General features: G+C 41.9%; 1 protein-coding gene across 4 annotated transcripts in view; it reads left to right on the top strand.

The window, feature by feature from the left end:
• LOC120557074 (E3 ubiquitin-protein ligase RNF123) overlaps positions 1 to 18602 on the top strand; it is a 124627-nt gene that overhangs the window by 31396 nt on the left and 74629 nt on the right. For all 4 annotated transcript variants that reach the window (XM_039797097.1, XM_039797096.1, XM_039797098.1 and 1 more), the window contains 15 exons: positions 464 to 589; positions 1689 to 1781; positions 2575 to 2648; positions 2878 to 2995; positions 4095 to 4194; positions 5257 to 5318; positions 5915 to 5986; positions 6177 to 6297; positions 10680 to 10781; positions 12662 to 12762; positions 12935 to 13127; positions 13599 to 13744; positions 14276 to 14359; positions 15673 to 15780; positions 16313 to 16490. In XM_039797097.1, coding sequence (XP_039653031.1) covers positions 464 to 589; positions 1689 to 1781; positions 2575 to 2648; positions 2878 to 2995; positions 4095 to 4194; positions 5257 to 5318; positions 5915 to 5986; positions 6177 to 6297; positions 10680 to 10781; positions 12662 to 12762; positions 12935 to 13127; positions 13599 to 13744; positions 14276 to 14359; positions 15673 to 15780; positions 16313 to 16490 — 1678 coding nt within the window. The remainder of the gene's footprint in view (positions 1 to 463; positions 590 to 1688; positions 1782 to 2574; positions 2649 to 2877; positions 2996 to 4094; positions 4195 to 5256; positions 5319 to 5914; positions 5987 to 6176; positions 6298 to 10679; positions 10782 to 12661; positions 12763 to 12934; positions 13128 to 13598; positions 13745 to 14275; positions 14360 to 15672; positions 15781 to 16312; positions 16491 to 18602) is intronic.

Raw genomic sequence — 18602 nt, 5'->3', positions numbered from 1 at the left:
ACAAACTGGAAGCTAAAATGAACATACACTGTTATTAACAAGCCTTTTGCTGTTTTACATTGCGTTCAGTTTATTTAAATGGGTCCGGGCTAAGCCCCGAATCTACTCAAGTCCTAGAAACGCCCCTGGCTGAAAATACCAAAAACAGGCAATGTCTTGAAAACAGCTGTAACCTAAAACTAAGTCGGTGTTGGTTCATTGACTCTGTTACTCAGTTCTTTAGTTCCAGTCTGCTGAGGGATTATTATTATTATTCTAGAGGTCAGGAGATTCAGCCACTTAATGCTGGAGGAAGCTTCTCCACAGCAAATGGGGGGCTTTATTACCTGCTTGTGTGTGGGGCTTTTACAGTGTAAAGTGTCAGTTTTTTACAGTTCAGAGTGTACCTGGTTGTGTATTTTTTACAGTGTAAAGTGTGTGTGTTTTTCAGTGTAAAGTGTACCTTATTGTGTGTATTTTACAGTGTAAAGTGTACCTGGTGGAGGACGTGCTGATGAACTTCCTGTTGGGGATTCTGGAGGGAGGGGGGTCGGTAGATGAACACCCACTCATACAGCAGCTGCTGGATCTGTTCTGGCTGCTCATGGAGGTACACACACACACACACACACACACACACACACACACACACACAATATATACACACACACATATATACACACACACACACACACACACACACAACGTAACACAACAATGGCTTAGATACTGGAGAGTATTTCAAAGAACGCCATGGAAAGCTTTTCTTCGTGGAAATGTTTTCTGCTTCTTAAATGGTTTTAGTGCATCAGGTTACATCAAGCGTCTGGAAAGCGTAGCTCCTATGGAGACATGTTGATGCTACCAAGCCATCACCTCCCGTTAGCATCCCATTGATTCCCATTCATTCATCAGAGAATAACTTTACATCTGAAGCGTTTAAAGATTCTATTTGTCCGTTGTTTATTTCTAAAGAAACACGACAATGTATAAAAGGCTCCATTACCTTGTAGCTCACGTTATGGCTCCGTAGCAGACGCTTTTATAACAATAGGCTAACGATTGGGTCATAACCACGAGACTTACTGTCACACAGTAGAGGAATTACCGTATAGTACAGGAGAAGCTCACAGGCAGTCAGGGGAGACGTGGAGGCATCATACAGGGAGAAGCCCACAGAGAGTCCATGAACGCATCGGAACCAAATATTTCAGCAAGGTTTTGCTCCTGCGCTCATGGACAGCTCCTACTCATGCTCTCCGTCTCTGTAAGATTGGGAATGATTGAGATTTCTCTCGGCACAGCTACCAGAAGACTTCACACTTTCAGACAGGTTGCTCACGTCACATCTACGTCTTCAAGCTCAGTTGGAGGCTGCTCAGTAACGCTCAGCCAGCACCGGGAAAGAGACTTCTGACATCCTTCACTGGTCTCTGTTGAAGTCTACAGCGTCACTGCGTCCATTTCTTTAACTGTCTATGTGATACATTAACACATTCAAAAGTATCGAAAAATTTAACATTTAGAAGCCAAAAATGTTGCACAAGGTTTAAAACAACTCCACCCAAAGTCTAACTGAAACATAATTTTAACTTGAACTTTCTGACTTCTCGTCTCTCTGTCTGTCTGTCTGTCTGTCTCTGTTTTGTCTCTGTCTGTCTGTCTGTCTGTCTGTCTGTCTCTCTGTCTCTCTGTCTGTCTGTCTGCAGGATTATGAAGTGAACGAGTGTCTAAAGCAGCTGATGATGTCTCTGCTGAGAGCGTACCGCTTCTCTCCCATCATCCCCGACCTCGGCTTCCAGGTATCAGTCAGTCAGTCTATTCATGTAAATGGGTGAATTACCAGACTCCATAATCAGGACTTTTAGTGTGTATAGAGCCAGCATATCTCCACCAGACTCCATGTAAATAATCAGGACTTTTAGCGTGTATAGAGCCAGCATATCTCCACCAGACTCCATGTAAATAATCAGGACTTTTAGCGTGTATAGAGCAGCATATCTCCACATGTAAATGGGTGAATTAAGGGTTTATTTCAACCAAACCAGAGTGGTGATTGTTGGAACAGTGGAAAGATGAACCAAGACGGCTTTTGGTAGTTTGATTTAGTTTCTGTCCACTTTGAATGAAGTGTGTTTTACGATGAGAAAAGTCCTGATTATTTACATGGAGTCTGGTGGAATTTGTGATGGTGATTTCGGGCCTGTTGGCTGTTTCATGTTAAACTAAAAGGATCTTACTCTTTAACTAAAAGGTCTATCTCTGTAGGGATCCATCCCATAATGTTATCAGAATAATAATGTGAGTCTGTCAGCAGTAACAACAGAACTTTTAGGGACTCTAACTGCTGCTGAACATTAGTCCTGTAGGGTTACATTACAGCTTGGTTCTGGTTTAATACTGGACCAGTTTCAGAGATTGTTGTTCCATCAGACACACAAACATGGAGACAGACAGTCCAGGTTGGAAAACAAACAAAGTTACCATTTCAAGTAAATGAAATAGCTCAAATATGCAATTTGACAAAATGAATATAAACTCCACATGTGGATCTTTGTTTGTCTGATGTTTTCACGGATCTGGTTTCCGTTTCAGATCCACTACCTGCGTCTGACCACGGCCATCCTGCACCACGAGAAGTCCAGGAAGTACCTGCTCAACAACGTCTTATATCCTTCTGTTGTCACTGATGAGTCTGGAACAACTATTGCATCATTTTCTAATTCAAGACTGTTCTACAATGTTTTATGATTAAAACAAACAGACACACACACACACACACACACACACACACACACAGACGGAGAAAGCTGTGCGTGGGGCGTTTTAAAGTGTAGAAACATATGACCATAGACAGTATGCATATGACCAGTGTTCTCCTTAACGGTGGCGGGTCACGTTTGATGTTCTGCGCTCCGTGGTGTTTTTCTACATCAAGACTCCTCTGAGGGTGAAGGAGGCGGGGCTCGAGGAGCTGATCCCCACCACCTGGTGGCCCACACACTTCGACAAGGAGGTAACACTCACTCACCTCAGGCCCTGTTGAAAAACAAACGAGGAAACGTACGTACACGAGAGAACATTGAGATTTATTAACAAGCCTAAAGTTGATATATTATAAGAAAAAAGGCACACACACACACCAACCGCACACATACAGGCACGCATGCACACTAAGGAATGGATACCCGACCCGAGGCCGACGTGTCCCGACGGTACCCAACGGGCCGGGCCGGGTTCGGACAGATATTTAGAAATGATGGTCAGGGTCGGGTCGGGCTCGGTCACTTCAGCGCGATAAGGAATTTGTTGTAAAATGGTGCTGCGGCTCCTTTTAAGAGAGCTCAGTGCTAGAGTCCGGATCGGGCCGAATTTTTCTGTCCGAGCGTGGCCCACGTCTGACAGAGCCATGTCCGAACCCGGCCCGAGCCCGACAGGCATTAAGAAATTTATGGAGAGACTGGTTACCTCAGGGCCCACGTTAGAACATGAATAACCACCAACTCTGCTCCGGTTGCATTTACAACATGTCTGCTTCCTCTTTTTCTATCTCTCTTCTGCCCACTTACCACACACACACACACACACACACACACACACACACACACACACACACACACAACACACACACACACACATTAGAGCCCGATCCGGACTCTAATGCACACACTCTTACACGCATACACACACACGCACACACACACACACACACACACACATTTAAAAAAAAGTCTGAATATTTGACAAGATTATTTTTATGCAAAAAGTTGTAATATTTTAAGAAACTAATAATAATTCCTAATATGATTATTATAAGGAGGTAGTTTTATTTAGGGTATTGTTCGGCCACATGACCGTTACCTTCCTCTTTCTCTAAACTCCGGTAGATTCTGGAAACATCCTCCGAGCGAGACACACTCGCCTCTCTACGCACACGTTCCCCCAAAATAAGATTAAAGAAATGCTGATAAACCAGAGCCTGTTTTTCTCCTATCCCAGAATGCATCTGTGGACTAGCCAGACCTTCCTCCGCAGCGCTGTGGAGGTAGAAGTGGCCATACCAGACTTGCTGAACAGTAACAAGTCTGTTTGTTTCTCTTTCTTGTATTTCCCAGGGGAAAGACGAGCGAGAGCCGAAAGATGAAAGTGCGGATGAGCGTCTGAGACGGAGAGCATACGAGAGAGGCTGCCAGAGACTGAAGAAGAGGATAGAAGGTCTCACTTTATTCTGAATCTAAAGACCCATCCACACCAAGAACCATAACGTTCTGTAAAGTGTGCCGCCAGACGCGCACGCACTGCACGCTCCAGCTGATAATAATACATAATGTACAGCAGACGCTGGGACGTAAGATTACAGGAATGTTTGAAGTTATATCCTGTAGCCTAGATTCGTGGATTCAGGTACATTTTTAGGAACCAAAAATGTCTGCTGGTGGTCCCTGGGACGCGGAACCCGCTGCCTGGCAACAGCAGGCGCACAGCGCTATATACAGTAGAGCCGGAGATCAGAGCACCAGAACAAAAACACTGACCGTGTGATAACAACATCCAAAACACAAGATCCACCCACAGTAAATCTGAATTATCAGGGGCTTCTGGGACATGAGACATACTTTCAAGTACTGATGTTTAAATTACCAAAACGCAGAGAGCTGAAGGATCGGCGCGCCGTAGCGTTTGGAATAGTCACGTCACGCCACTACTGCACCTGTAGGAAAAAAGAAATCTCTTTGTCGTTCCATATTGGATTCTGATTGGCTGTCAGTGTCTCTATCGTTCATCAAACCTCTCTGAAAGTGATCCCAACGATACACTGTCATTGTCGTTATAGTTGTGGCGTTAGAACCATATTTAAAAATATATCTTTATAGTTATCGTTCTTGGTGTGGATGGCCCTTAACCCTCTTTATTCTCTTGATTACACACAGCAGGGATCCTAAAACTCTCCCCAGTGTCTCTGTTGTAATGTTGTATGTTGTATTTACACATTATTCTTTTTTGCCGCTTTCTTTACACTTTTTACACACTTTTTTTAAATACATTTTTTGACGCTTTTTGGATGCTTTTTGATAGTTTTCTTGACACTTTAATTGATACTTTCTTGATGCTTTTTTAACACTTTTTTTTTGGTACTTTTTGGATGCTTAATTGATACTTTTTTATCTTTGGTGCTTTTATTGACATTGTGGTAGAAGTACTTTACTATAACAGATAATTGTTACTTGGAGGTATTGGCGCTGTTACTTCCTGCTGATCTGTCTGTTCTCCTCTCAGTGGTGGAAGAGTTGCAGGTTCAGATCCTCAAGTTGCTGCTCAATAACAAAGACAAAACTACGGTACGTACACTTTATATTGGCTATACATAAGACTGTACAATAAATACTTTATATTGTCTATACATAAGACTGTATAATACAGTATATTAAATACTTTATATTGTCTATACATAAGACTGTATAATACAGTATATTAAATACTTTATATTGTCTATACATAAAACTGTTTAATACAGTATATTAAATACTTTATATTGTCTATACATAAGACTGTTTAATACAGTATATTAAATACTTTATATTGTCTATACATAAGACTGTTTAATACAGTATATTAAATACTTTATATTGTCTATACATAAGACTGTTTAATACAGTATATTAAATACTTTATATTGTCTATACATAAGACTGTTTAATACAGTATATTAAATACTTTATATTGTCTATACATAAAACTGTTTAATACAGTATATTAAATACTTTATATTGTCTATACATAAGACTGTTTAATACAGTATATTAAATACTTTATATTGTCTATACATAAGACTGTTTAATACAGTATATTAAATACTTTATATTGTCTATGTATAAGACTGGATTATGAAGCGGAGCCAATCAGCAATGTTTGATGTTTCATTCATGTCTCTCAGGGAGAAGCCTCGCGTTACATTTTCCTCAATAAGTTCAGGAAGTTTCTCCAAGAAAATGCCAGCAACAGAGGGGTAAGAATTTAGTTCTCTCTCGGTCTCTTTCTCTCTGTCTCTCTCTCTCTCTCTGTCTCTCTCTCTGTCTCTGTCAAAAACCTTGTAGCATTTAAAAGGCTTTTTTTTTTAACTGAGTTGGTACCGACAACGTTTCAGCTGATTTATCAGTTTATATAACAGACTTGTGTGTGTGTGTGTGTGCGCTCAGCACCCCACAGCCCTGTGTCCCCCTGAGTACATGGTGTGTTTCCTGCACCGCCTCATCACGGCGGTGAGGGCGAGCTGGGACGACAGCAGCCGGAAGAGTCCGAGCAGCGTCAGCAGTGAAGGTACAGCAAGTTCCACTCCCATCGTACAGCTTCGAAGGGGAGCTTTCAAATTCCTTTTCCTCTTGTATCTGTGTCTAAGTGACTGATGGGAACAACAATCTTTGACATTGGTCCAATATTAAGCCATTTAGAGTTAATGGCACACCTTCAATCTAAATTAATCCTGGACCTGGCCTGTAGACCTGTTCGCAATTTGGTGTTGGGGGAAATTCTCACTTGAACGGAGTTAGTGGGTCCCTAGACATGAAAAATCACAGAGGTGCTCGTCCGCCACAGTGCCACGAATTGTGCAATTGTTAAATCAAATATGGCCGCCATCGGCTATGATGAAAATCAATTTATTTTGTTTCTTAATGTTTATAGACATGTAATACCTCTATTTTGACTAATTATGGTATGTGGAATTCATTTTTGACCTTAAAAGGTCATGATCAAGGTAATTTCCTATTCTGAAGACCTTGGCCATAACTTGGCCATTATTAGGAATAAAAACCAGATCCAATAAGTCTAATTCTACTGAAGCTGACATTTAACATTCATTGCTAATATTGTTTTTAACATTAAGGATCATCTTGTCATTGAAATGTCAATGTCAACATCATTTTACTTGAGGGAATTACTGGAATTGTTGGAATTGTTGGGGCTTTGTAAATTATAGAGTGTGGTCTAGACCTACTCTATCTGTAAAGTGTCTCGAGATAACTTATGTTATGATTTGATACTATAAATAAAATTGAATTGAATTGAATTGAATTTTTCAATAACTAGATTAAGATTTATTTTCTTTATACTCACTTTTTATTGTCACAATGATTTGTTTTAATTATAACAAGACATGAAGAGAAGAAACATAACAATCATAAACATCCCCTTTGAACTTGTATTTTAATTGGGTGTTAGTACAATGATATCAAATAAAACTATTGGGTGCAAATAAAACTATGTAGCTATAAAAGTGATACAAATGACATACCAAATTAACTAAAAGTGCACGATATAGTCTGATTTCTCTCAAAGTATACTGTGTGTGTGCATGCATTTTAGTGGGATAGGTTTTTTTCAGGATGATTTTTCAATTTTTCCATGGCAGAATACGGTGCATGAAACTCCAGCAGCATGACAGCCACATCGGCGATCGTCACACTTGCCTGCACACTTACATACTTTAAGCAGACTTTGTGGTAAGGGCTTTAGACATTTTGATGGCAGGAGTGTGCCAAAGTGCTCTTTCCATCCATGTTCCGTTGGCTCTAGTCTTGCTTTGGGGTCCTTGGCTGTTGCAAACAAGTGGTATGCCGTATGAACCAGAAAAGCCCCTTGTTGGATGTGGCCTCTGATCCCACTACTTGTGGGAAGGAGAGCATCAATTCCAGCACTTACACTGGTGTAGATTTCTAACCTGAAGTCATCAAATGTCTTAGCTGTTGTAGTTGACCTGGAAAATGCTGCATCTTGCTCTGTCAAGGTGTCTGCCTCTCCAAAGTTGGCTAGAAGCCATAGTAGCATGTTTTGTCCCCACTTTGCTCATACAGTCATCTCTAGTCAGGATATGTCTTTGACAGTGACGGTCCAAGACAAGAGACTGCTTGATGGAGTGGAAGCATTCGCCGCCTTTCACCAGTGCCATACTGCTTCCAGATCTCCTTCATCCCGAGTTCTTGGAAGTATGGAGTAAGGTCACCATCAAACAGGGGAGATGCTGAAAGTACATCATGAGAAAGTATCTGCCGGATACTCATGTCCCTCTCCTTAGCAATGTCCATACTCCTATGCGCCTCGGCCACGTCTTTGGATGAGACTAAATTCTGCTCCTTCATACTGATACTGTCTGTGTCTTCTGTGGTTGTTCGTTGAACTGAGGTAGTTTCCTCTTTGATACAGTTGTGCTAATTTTCTTGGTGTTCTCAACTAACCTCTCCTGCCTGTACGAGCAGTAGACATGCTTCCCATTTTGGAGACAGTTGAGCAAGCGAGGATCAACACCTCGGTCGACAGCCTGCTTGGTGAGCAGATTGTGCAGTGGAACAGGCATGGATTCTGCCGCTCTAGCACAAAGTCCAGCAGCTTTGAAACATTTTGGTTGAATGTAAGGCGGCGAGTGGTGCTCAATGCATGCAGGAGACGGCATTCTGTCTGTTTCAAAGTGTGGTTGTTGGTGAGAAAGTTGAGGATATCAGTGATCATCCCAATCTCATGGAGCAAGAGCTCAAACTCTGCTACAGCATTTGCATTGTGTGTGGCTCCTACTACATGGTGACCTCCAGGACCCTTTGACACTCGCTGAATGGTCTGCTCGACCTTCATGTCGCCTCCCACGGCACAGAACCAGCCAGCGTGATCCTGCACAACCCACTGGCCTATAGACAAGTGCCGGTAGAGCTCAGGATGTGTGAACTCTAGCACCTTGATTTGTTCAAGATATCATGAGCCATGACGAAGGCAGTTTATGCAGTCACATTCTGCAAAGGTTAGCATAGAATCCTCTGTAGTAGCCATGTGTAGGTTCCAGTTTCCTTCTCTTTCGGAGACTACAGCATTTTTTATGCTGGCCATCAATTTCAGCCAAACTCCAAAAAATTGACAGAGCTCTGGCTTCACTTCACATTCCTTTTCAAAATCCAGAAAGTCCTGATTCAACTTCTGCACTTGTTCAATCAAGTCCTCAAACTGCTCTGGGCAATGTTGATTTGCAGCCAGTGTAGTGTGCAGTGCATCTACTTATGCTAGCACTGGATATTCTGCTTTGTCCTCTTGTTGCCAGAACATCTCCCAGTGGAGCGACCTGATCACATCCTCCACAATCAGCATCCCAGTGAGAACCCGGACATAATGACTACCATTTAACACCTTTTCTATCACACCAGGTCCAAACACTTCACACTCCACCAATGCATCATCCAGGCCAGAACCTTGAAGCAATGAATGTTAAATGTCAGATTTAGTAGAATTAGACTTATTGCATCTGGTTTTTATTCCTAATAATGGCCAAGTTATGGCCAAGGTCTTCAGAATAGGAAAATGACCTTAACCATGACCTTTTAAGGTAAACAATCACCCAATATGGTCATAACAATATCAGAAATGAATTCCACATACCATAATTAGTCAAAATATGGGTATTACATGTGTATTAACATTCAGAAACAAAGAAGATAGATTTGATTGGACCATTATACAATTTGTGGCGGACTATGCGGACGAGCACCTCTGTGATTTATCATGTCTAGGGACCCACTAACTCAGTTCAAGTGAGAAATTCCCCCAACACCAAATTGTGACCAGGTCTACAGGCCAGGTCCAGGATTAAATCCACTAAAAGTGCTATTTTTGCCACTGACAGGCTCAGATTATTATTCTAAGTGTCTCTTTCTCTCTGTGTGTGTGTGTGTGTGTGTGTGTGTGTGTGTGTGTGTGTGTGTGTGTGTGTGTGTGTGTGTGTGTGTTAGGGTTGGGTATCGTTTGTTTTTTTTTCGGTTCCGGTGCTAAATCGATACTTTTAAAACGGTTCCGGTGCCTAAACGGTGCCTGAATCGGTACTTTTCAATAAAGTAAAAAAAAAAAATAAGAAAAAAAATAAGGGTAGTAAACAACAGTCAGTGACTTGTTTATTGCTAAGGACATGGTCAAAATTAAAGATTTAATAATAATGTAATAACTATAACAATAACAATAAGTTATTTCACCAGTAAATTGCTGTTGAACCCCAGATGGGAAAAGGGTATTTTACAATTACTGTGAATGCACCACGAGGCTACCTGTTTTAAGTGAATGCACCGTCTGTGTTGTTTAATTCCGACAACGGCAGCTGCAAGTGAACGCACCGTCTGTGTTGTTTAATTCCGACAACTGCAGCTGCAAGTGAACGCACCGACTGTGTTGTTTCATTCCGACCATATAAACATAGTACTGCTAGTACTACTAGTACTACTAGTACTACTACTGTATATCTATGAATTGCGACAACGGCAGCTGCTGCTGCGCTGCAGAGCAGACTGTTACATCCCGCTGTTGAAGTCCTCCACAGTGAAATCCAGTCACACTTTACACTGTTTAACGTTAGCTGTCAGCATTTTACCGCTGTTTAATCCAGCTGCTAGCTAAAGGTAGGCTAACGTTACATGCACCGAAGTCAAGCACCGAAATGAGGCACCGAAATTTTCGTTCTTATTCGGTCTCGTTACTACCGTTTACGTCGGCACCGGTTCCCTATTGGCACCGAGTTTCGGTACCCAACCCTAGTGTGTGTGTGTGTGTGTGTGTGTGTGTGTGTGTGTGTGTGTGTGTGTGTGTGTGTGTGTGTGTGTGTGTGTGTGTGTGTGTGTGTGTGTGTGTGTGTGTGTGTGTATTCCTAATCCTCTGTGCTTCTGTGTCTCCGTCTCCAGAGGCGTACGTCCCTCCCCAGCTCTTCTACAACGGGAAGGTGGACTACTTTGACCTGCAGAGACTGGGGGGGCTGCTGTCCCACCTGAAGAAAACACTCAAAGGTTGGTCTGTCTTTATTCACAGAGGTTGTAACAGGCAGACATGTCCCAGTGCTTTAATAATGGGCAATCTGCTGACATAAAGTCAGATTACTTCAATCTCCCACTGGTACTAGGTGTGTGTGTGTGTGTGTGTGTGTGTGTGTGTGTGTGTGTGTGTGTTGCGCCACACATAGAAAGGTTTCTGTGCAGAAGTTCTGTTGCTCTTGCGCTGCGTGTCAGCAGGTGTGTGATGTGGGTCGATATTGGCTCAGCCGACTCGCTGTACGAGCGAAACGCTGTCACTCCGAGCCAGAGGAATCGATCACTGCTGAGCCGAGAAGAAATCAGCTGTTTCTCAGCGTCACTCAGAGGAAGGCCGCTTCATCACCAGTCCGTCAGCGAGGAAGTTTACCGCTGAGGACTTCACAATAAGTCTGTTTTGCATCAGCTTCCTTCCAGCTGTTTAACACTTCAAAACCAAGTTCTCAAAACAAGAAGAAACTTCCGGGTCAGAAAAGTGAAGCCCAAGTAAAGCTGAAGTCTAGTTTCCAGCAGGAAAACGTCAAAAAAATGGGACAAAAAATGTCAAAAACATTAAAAAAAGGAACAAGAATGATGAAAAACACGTCTTAGGTTTCTGGGTCTGTAAGTGAAGCCTCCTTAAATCTGTGTTCTCTTCAATTACCAGACACACATTTAAATAAAGGTTTTATAGATGAATAAAATGAATAAGTGACAGACATGAGTTGCAGCCCTGGTTTTGACCTTACATGTCCAACCACAAAAATCCAACATGAAAGCAAAGGACAGTGAGTCACGGTTAACGTACATTTCATTATCGTTCATCTGATTATCTTTGGGTTTGTGATTTATGTCTCTGAATAAAAGAAGCATTTTGAATGGATCACTTTGGACTCTGGGAATTAATAATGGGCATGTTTTATTAAAGCGTCAAATTCGTTGAAAAAGAGCGACTAAAATGCAAATATTTTTTCGATAGTTCAATTGCTTTTTTCAATGTCGAAACGTGTTTTTCCTCTTTTTATGTTTTTGACTCTTTTATCAACGCTTTAATAGTAATTCTTTTCTGATCTTTTAGTTGACATATTTTGCTCTTTTTAAACCTTTTTTTGTTTTTAAGTTTTTTGCATTTTTTTGCCGTTTTTGACTCTTCCTTTCTGCAGCCCCCCCGATCAATGTGTGTGTGTGTGTGTCTCTGTAAGTAATCAGGTTTGATCCCAGCCATTTACACGCACTGCTTCATGATGTCATCTGTTGTTAACTCGTTTATCGATCAGCTGACTGAAGCGTGTGATTGGATCCAAATGCGCTGTATACATGTCCAAAGAATGCTTCTAAAAACCTGACTACTACTACCGACATATCACACACGTCTTTATGAGAAAATGCTAAATTCAGAGACAGGTTTTATTCCGAATATCCAAACGAATATGCTGTTTACATGACCGGAATCAAAATCAGATATGAAATAGTGGAATATTGTAGTGCATGTGCTCACTGTTCTATGAGACCCCTTTTCCCTGAGCTGTTAATTAATGCAAATATTTAAGTGTGTGTGTGTGTGTGTGTGTGTGTGTGTCTGTCTGTGTGTGTGTGTGTCTGTGTGAGTGTGTGTCTCCCCTGTTCTTTCTGACCACGGTGTATAATCTGGAGCAGGAAAAGTTAACCCTCTCCTTGATGTCATGTTGTTTATGGAGAAGTGAAGTCTGGGGGGGGAATGCAACGCTACCAAGCCACGGCCGAGTGGCGTGCGTCGCTGCGACGTGTAGTTACATTTTTCGAGAGGTGACGTCAGGCTACGGCGTAGGGTTGGTATCTCCACGTGTGTGTCGGGATGAAAGTGAACTATTGTTGTAACGTGATGCGTGTTTTTCTACCAGATGACTTGGCGAGCAAAGCGAACATCATCATCGACCCGGCGGAGATCCAGAGCGCTTCGATGGATGACCTGGACGAAGACGAGGAGAGCGGCGCCGCTCAGGTGTCTGTTTTATTAAGTCAAAGTCAAGCTTTATTGCTTCTAACGCTGACACAAAACATTTCAATGTCCAGTGAATATTTCTGATTAAACACCAGATGTTTAGGAGCTCCTGATTTGACAGATGTTTATGTGTTTATGATGATTTCAATGTGTGCCCGTGTTTTATGTCCAGCGGCCGTTTGGCGCAGCGGCGATGGGCGGAGCCTTGGCGCGGCCGAGCTGGCTGAGTTCTCCGACTCTGGGCCGAGCCAACCGCTTCCTGAGCACAGCCGCCGTCAGCCTCATGACCCCCCGCCGCCCCCCCACCCAGCCGGAGAAAGTCAAGGTCCGCACGCTCGCCGTGGAGCACCGCACCGAGGACGACAGTGAGTCCCTGAACGCATCAATTTATGTATACTGTCAGATCCTAACAGGAGTCATAGTCATAGCATATTATGTTGAAAAAGTTATAGTTTAAGCAATATATGAATACAATCCATTCATGTAAAAAAAATGTGACCCGTTTTCAAAGTTTTTTTATAACAGAAAATATGGGACGTCGATATAAGTGCTGAAAATGTAAAAAAAAAATGACAAACGTTAGGAAAAGCAACAAAAACAATGAAAAAATACCTACAAAAAACCCGCCAAAAACTTCAAATAAAAGTGCCCAAAACATGAAAGAAGTGACCAAAGTGCTGAAAAAAACCCCAACGTAAACAACAAAGGTTTTTTTTCGTGGTGGACGGGAGACAACAGGTTAAATGGCTTTTTTTTAAAATGTTTTTACACTTTTTTTTTTTTTTTACATGCTTGTCCTGTCCCTCTCTATTTTCTTGTGTCCCTCCACACTGAAGTTGAGGGTAGCCATGGTAACGACGGCCTGTTGCTGGGGCGACCGCCGGAGGAGCCCGAGCAGCCAATGGCAGACAAGTCTCTGCTGGAGATCGTTGACGGCATCGTGATGATGTACAACCTGAGCGTCCATCAGCAGCTGGGAAAGGTCGGTTTCTACATTTACCAACACAACACAAAGAACCTCAGAGTGGTTGGGACTGAATAATAGAAAAAGTTGAATATTTTGAGAATTCATCAGAATCTTCTCTTGGATGTAAATACAACCCTTTGCAGTTTACAGAATCTTCTCAAAGGGTTTTATTTACCAACTTAGTATCACGTCATATTTAGATGCGCTCGGTCAGGACTCTTGGAAACACTTTTTGATGCTCTGAGTCGAGTGAAGCGTTTCCGGTTGTACAGTTCAACATTTTGTTGTTGTCGCTTTTAACAGGTTTTCTAAATGCTTTTTTTGCGGTTTCGATATTTTTTTCAACGCTTTTTCTGAAGCTTTATTTACTCTTTTCCAGATTCTTTTTCAATGCTTTTTTGACACTGTTTTTGGAGTGAAACTACGTTGTTTCCTTGGTTTCTGGTAGTCCTGCTGCCTCACTTGTGTAACCTATATATTTGCAGAACACACCGAAAACATGAAAAACCTCAGCAGAACATGCGTGTGTTTCCTTTCTTCTCCCAGATGGTGGTGGTTGCAGACGATGTCCACGAATACGCCGTTGCTCTGAAGGACACCGAGGAGAAGATCGCTCGCTGTCCCGCACGGGTAAGACCCAGCCAATTCTTTATAGTACTTGTACTTTACTCTAGAGTCTTTTCTTTTCATGCCACTTTGTACTTCTACTCCGCTACATTTCAGAGAGAAATATTGGACTTTTTACTCCACTACATCCATCTGTTCCAGCTTTAGTTACTAGTTACTTTAGTTACTCCACTACATTCATCTGTTAGAGCTTTAGTTACTAGTTACTTTAGTTACTCCACTACGTTCATCTGTTCCAGCTTTAGTTACTAGTTACTTTAGTTACTCCACTACATTCATCTGTTACAGCTTTAGTTACTAGTTACTTTAGTTTCTCCACTACATTCATCTGTTAGAGCTTTAGTTACTAGTTAAGTAACTAAAGCTGTAAGTTACTAAAGTAACTAGTAGCTAAAGCTGTAACAGATGAATGTAGTGGAGTAACTAAAGTAACTAGTAACTAAAGCTGTAACAGATGAATGTAGTGGAGTAACTAAAGTAACTAGTAACTAAAGCTGTAACAGATGAATGTAGTGGAGTAACTAAAGTAACTAGTAACTAAAGCGTAACAGATGAATGTACCCCCACACACAGTGACGCAACAGGCCGACAGCTCGACCAATTATTACACACACACACACACACACACACACACACACACACACACACACACACACACACACACACACACACAGACACAACAGCGACACAACAGGCCGACAGCTCGACCAGTTATTACACACACACACACACACACACAACACACACACACACACACACACACACACACACACACACACACACACACACACAAGACTGTCAATACACAGAGACACACACACACCAGACATACAAACACACACATACACAAAAAACAACAGATATGCATGCATGCACAACACAAAGACAGGTGCACACGGACACAAACATTCATACCAAAAAAAAATCAAAAAAAAAAAATTAATACACACACAACACATACACAAACCACACAAAACCTACATACAGCACACACACACAGAACACATACTGAACAAGAACACACACACACACACACATACAACAAATACACACACACACACACACAACACATAAACACAAACAACAAAAAACACATGGCTCAGACACAACACATTTCGACCAATTATCTGCAACAAACAAAATCCTGTTTGACTTGATAACCGCCCACACCGCCACACCGCCAACAAACAGAGGAAGGTTTTTAACTCTTAAGTTTTAAGAGGAGACTCCACAGACCCCAAACAGCAGTGGACAAAGTATTCAGATCCTTTACTTTAGTAAAAGTACTTCCTGTTTCCTGTTTCCTGTTTCCTCAGAGAGCAGACATCCTGGACGAGCTGCAGAAAAGCCAGAAGGTGTTTGCAGAGAAACTGAACCATCTCAGCAGGAGACTGGCCTGGATCAACGCCACCATCTACTCCAAGGTGATCCACTCATCATTTACAAATATATATCATGTATATAATAGTCTCTCATGTCCAGACCTTCCTCCACAGCGCTGCGGAGGAGGGTCTGGCTAGTCTACACAGCATTCCTGGATGGGAGAAAAACCTGCTCTGTTTTATTGGCATTTCTTTAAACCAATCACAATCATCCTGGGTGGTGCTAAGCTCCGGATGGAGCCACGGTGCCTCTGCTAAATAGTCTCAGGAAGGAACTTGTTTTGGTGGAACATGTGGACGTTCAAAAGTAGTTTTAGTCGTGCAACAGAAACCTCAGATTGGACAGATAGTCTAGCTAGCTGTCTGGATTTACCCTGCAGAGATCTGAGGAGCAGTTAACCATAGTCCTCACAAATCCACCAGAGGTTAGAACGCAGACTGTCTGTCTGTCTGTCTCTCTCTCTGTCTCTCTAACTGTCTGTCTGTCTCTGCCTGTCTCTCCAGCAGAAGATGCTGGATGTGTACTGTCTGTCTGTCTCTCTAACTGTCTGTCTGTCTCTGCCTGTCTCTCCAGGAGAAGATGCTGGATGTGTACTGGCTGCTGTGTGTCTGTATTCGGACCATCGAACACGCTGACAGCACCGGCTCTCTGTTCGCCTTCGCTCCGGAGTTTTATCTCAACGTGGCGATGAACGCGTACAGCGCTCTGAAGAACTACTTCAGCCCCGCCAACAGCATGGAGGAACTGCCAGGTAAACACACCGGAACCAATCACGTTACATCCACGAGGGAACCAATCACGTTACATCCACGAGGGAACCAATCACGTTACATCCACGAAGGAACCAATCACGGCCAGGGGATAAACATGGCTACCTGCAGTCAACTGAGACCGCTCACACATTACACAGTTTTTGATTAAAGCTCATCTTTATTTCTGATCAGATTTAAATAATCTGGAACATGAACTTTTTATACAAAGCTAGGCAGCTGTTTATATATCACATTTAGGCAGCTACACAAAACCATAAAGTACAGTTACAAACAGTTGTTACAGAGAGTATAAAACAGCTAAACTACAGTAAGATGGGTCTAACATGCACGCTAATAAAAGTGACGGTGCAGTGTAAGAAATGCAACAATAACTTAAAAAAGAAACCAATGTTACAAACCATCATGATGACATACCGGTTTATATTTTTGAATTTATTGCAAAACCTAAGACAAACATTAACTTAAAAAACAAAACAAAGTACAACACTTAGTATTTTTAATAGAACTATTGTTTAAAAACTCTGTTTCCTTTCTGCCTGCTAATCCATTTTACCGTCAACAAAAGTCAACCCTTCCTGGTGTTTATCTGCGGATGAATTATGTGTTCCGGTTTTACTTTTCACCTTTTTCAAGTTGCACTCTCAACATTACTCAGGACGTCTCTTTAACAACAACTGTGAGGAGCTCACATTGATTTATCAACACAGAAATGCACGCATGCACACAGACACACAGACGCGCACACACACACACACACACACACACACACACACACACACACACACACACACACACACACACACACACACACACACACACACACACACACAAAACAAAACACATACACATACACCTACAGACACACAGGGCCGTCTCTAGCCCATTGGCTGCCCTACACTGAGATTTGCCCCCCCTCCCCCACCACCACCTAGGGCCACTTTAAAACACATCCATTTCATGTAATCATTCTGATATACATCATAGGTACACTATGTTGTATGTATTATACTGTACATTTATATTTGATACATGAACTACAGGCAATATAATCGTCTCAGAACATTTTTATTTTTAGTAACTTTGGAACTTTACAACCTCCACCACAGCTGAATTAGCCATATGGCTTTAATGTGCCCCTCATTTATACATTCTGCGCTGTCCCTGCCAAATAAATGAAAATAAGATTTATCCTTGGTCCATCCTGTTGTTTGGGAAAGGTGAAATCTGGATCGGTATGATATGACAGGGTTGGCCAGTCAGCAGGATCAATAGGTTCCCCCCCTGACGGACTCATGGATATCACAACTTGTTGTGGAGGATAGGGGTCTGCAGGCTGTGGTGTAGAAGCAGGGCCGGGTGTGTCTGTTGCTCCTTCACCTGAACGCAAATACACACAATTAATATTAATCTCTTAATACAGATACATGATGGCAATAGGCAATACACTGACAGGTTTTCTCTCTGAGGTTGAAAGGTCGTAGTTTTACAATGAATGGAAGTGTGAGGTCATATTTTGAGTGTATTTACATAATCTTGAACTATAACAGATTTGTATAGCTTTATTAATAGGCATTTATAGCCCACTGTTACTTCTACTACTAAAAGTACTACTATTACTACCACCAATAACTAAATAAACTTAGAAGGTTCAGAGAGAGGTGAACCTGGGGGGGTCAGCTGAGCTTTCTTCAGGAGGTGGGGGTTTCTGCAAACATTTCTGGAGTGCATCTGGACATTTTAAAATATGAAATAATATTAGCATAACATAATACCACTCATCAACAACACCATTACATTTACTACGTGTATTCACATGTATCTACTATTTATATGACCGTAAATACAATCCACGCAATGTATCATGTGGAATGCATACGTAGCAGATTCTACATTAAGATAGAATAGAATTTGTCAGCAAAATCTTTGAATAGCCTCCCAAGCATGCCACAGCTTTCCACCTCATAGCACCATCACTCTGTTTTCTCTGATTACTTTGAATGTTTACCTAGCTGGAAGGCTAGACTAATGTTAAATGAGAAGACAGAAGAGAGCACTTGCTAGGCAATACAGCTTGTAGATTAATCTATGTA

This window comes from Perca fluviatilis, chromosome 4, assembly GCF_010015445.1.
Source record: "Perca fluviatilis chromosome 4, GENO_Pfluv_1.0, whole genome shotgun sequence".
Taxonomy (NCBI): domain Eukaryota; kingdom Metazoa; phylum Chordata; class Actinopteri; order Perciformes; family Percidae; genus Perca; species Perca fluviatilis.
This window is presented reverse-complemented; position numbering and strand designations above follow the sequence as displayed.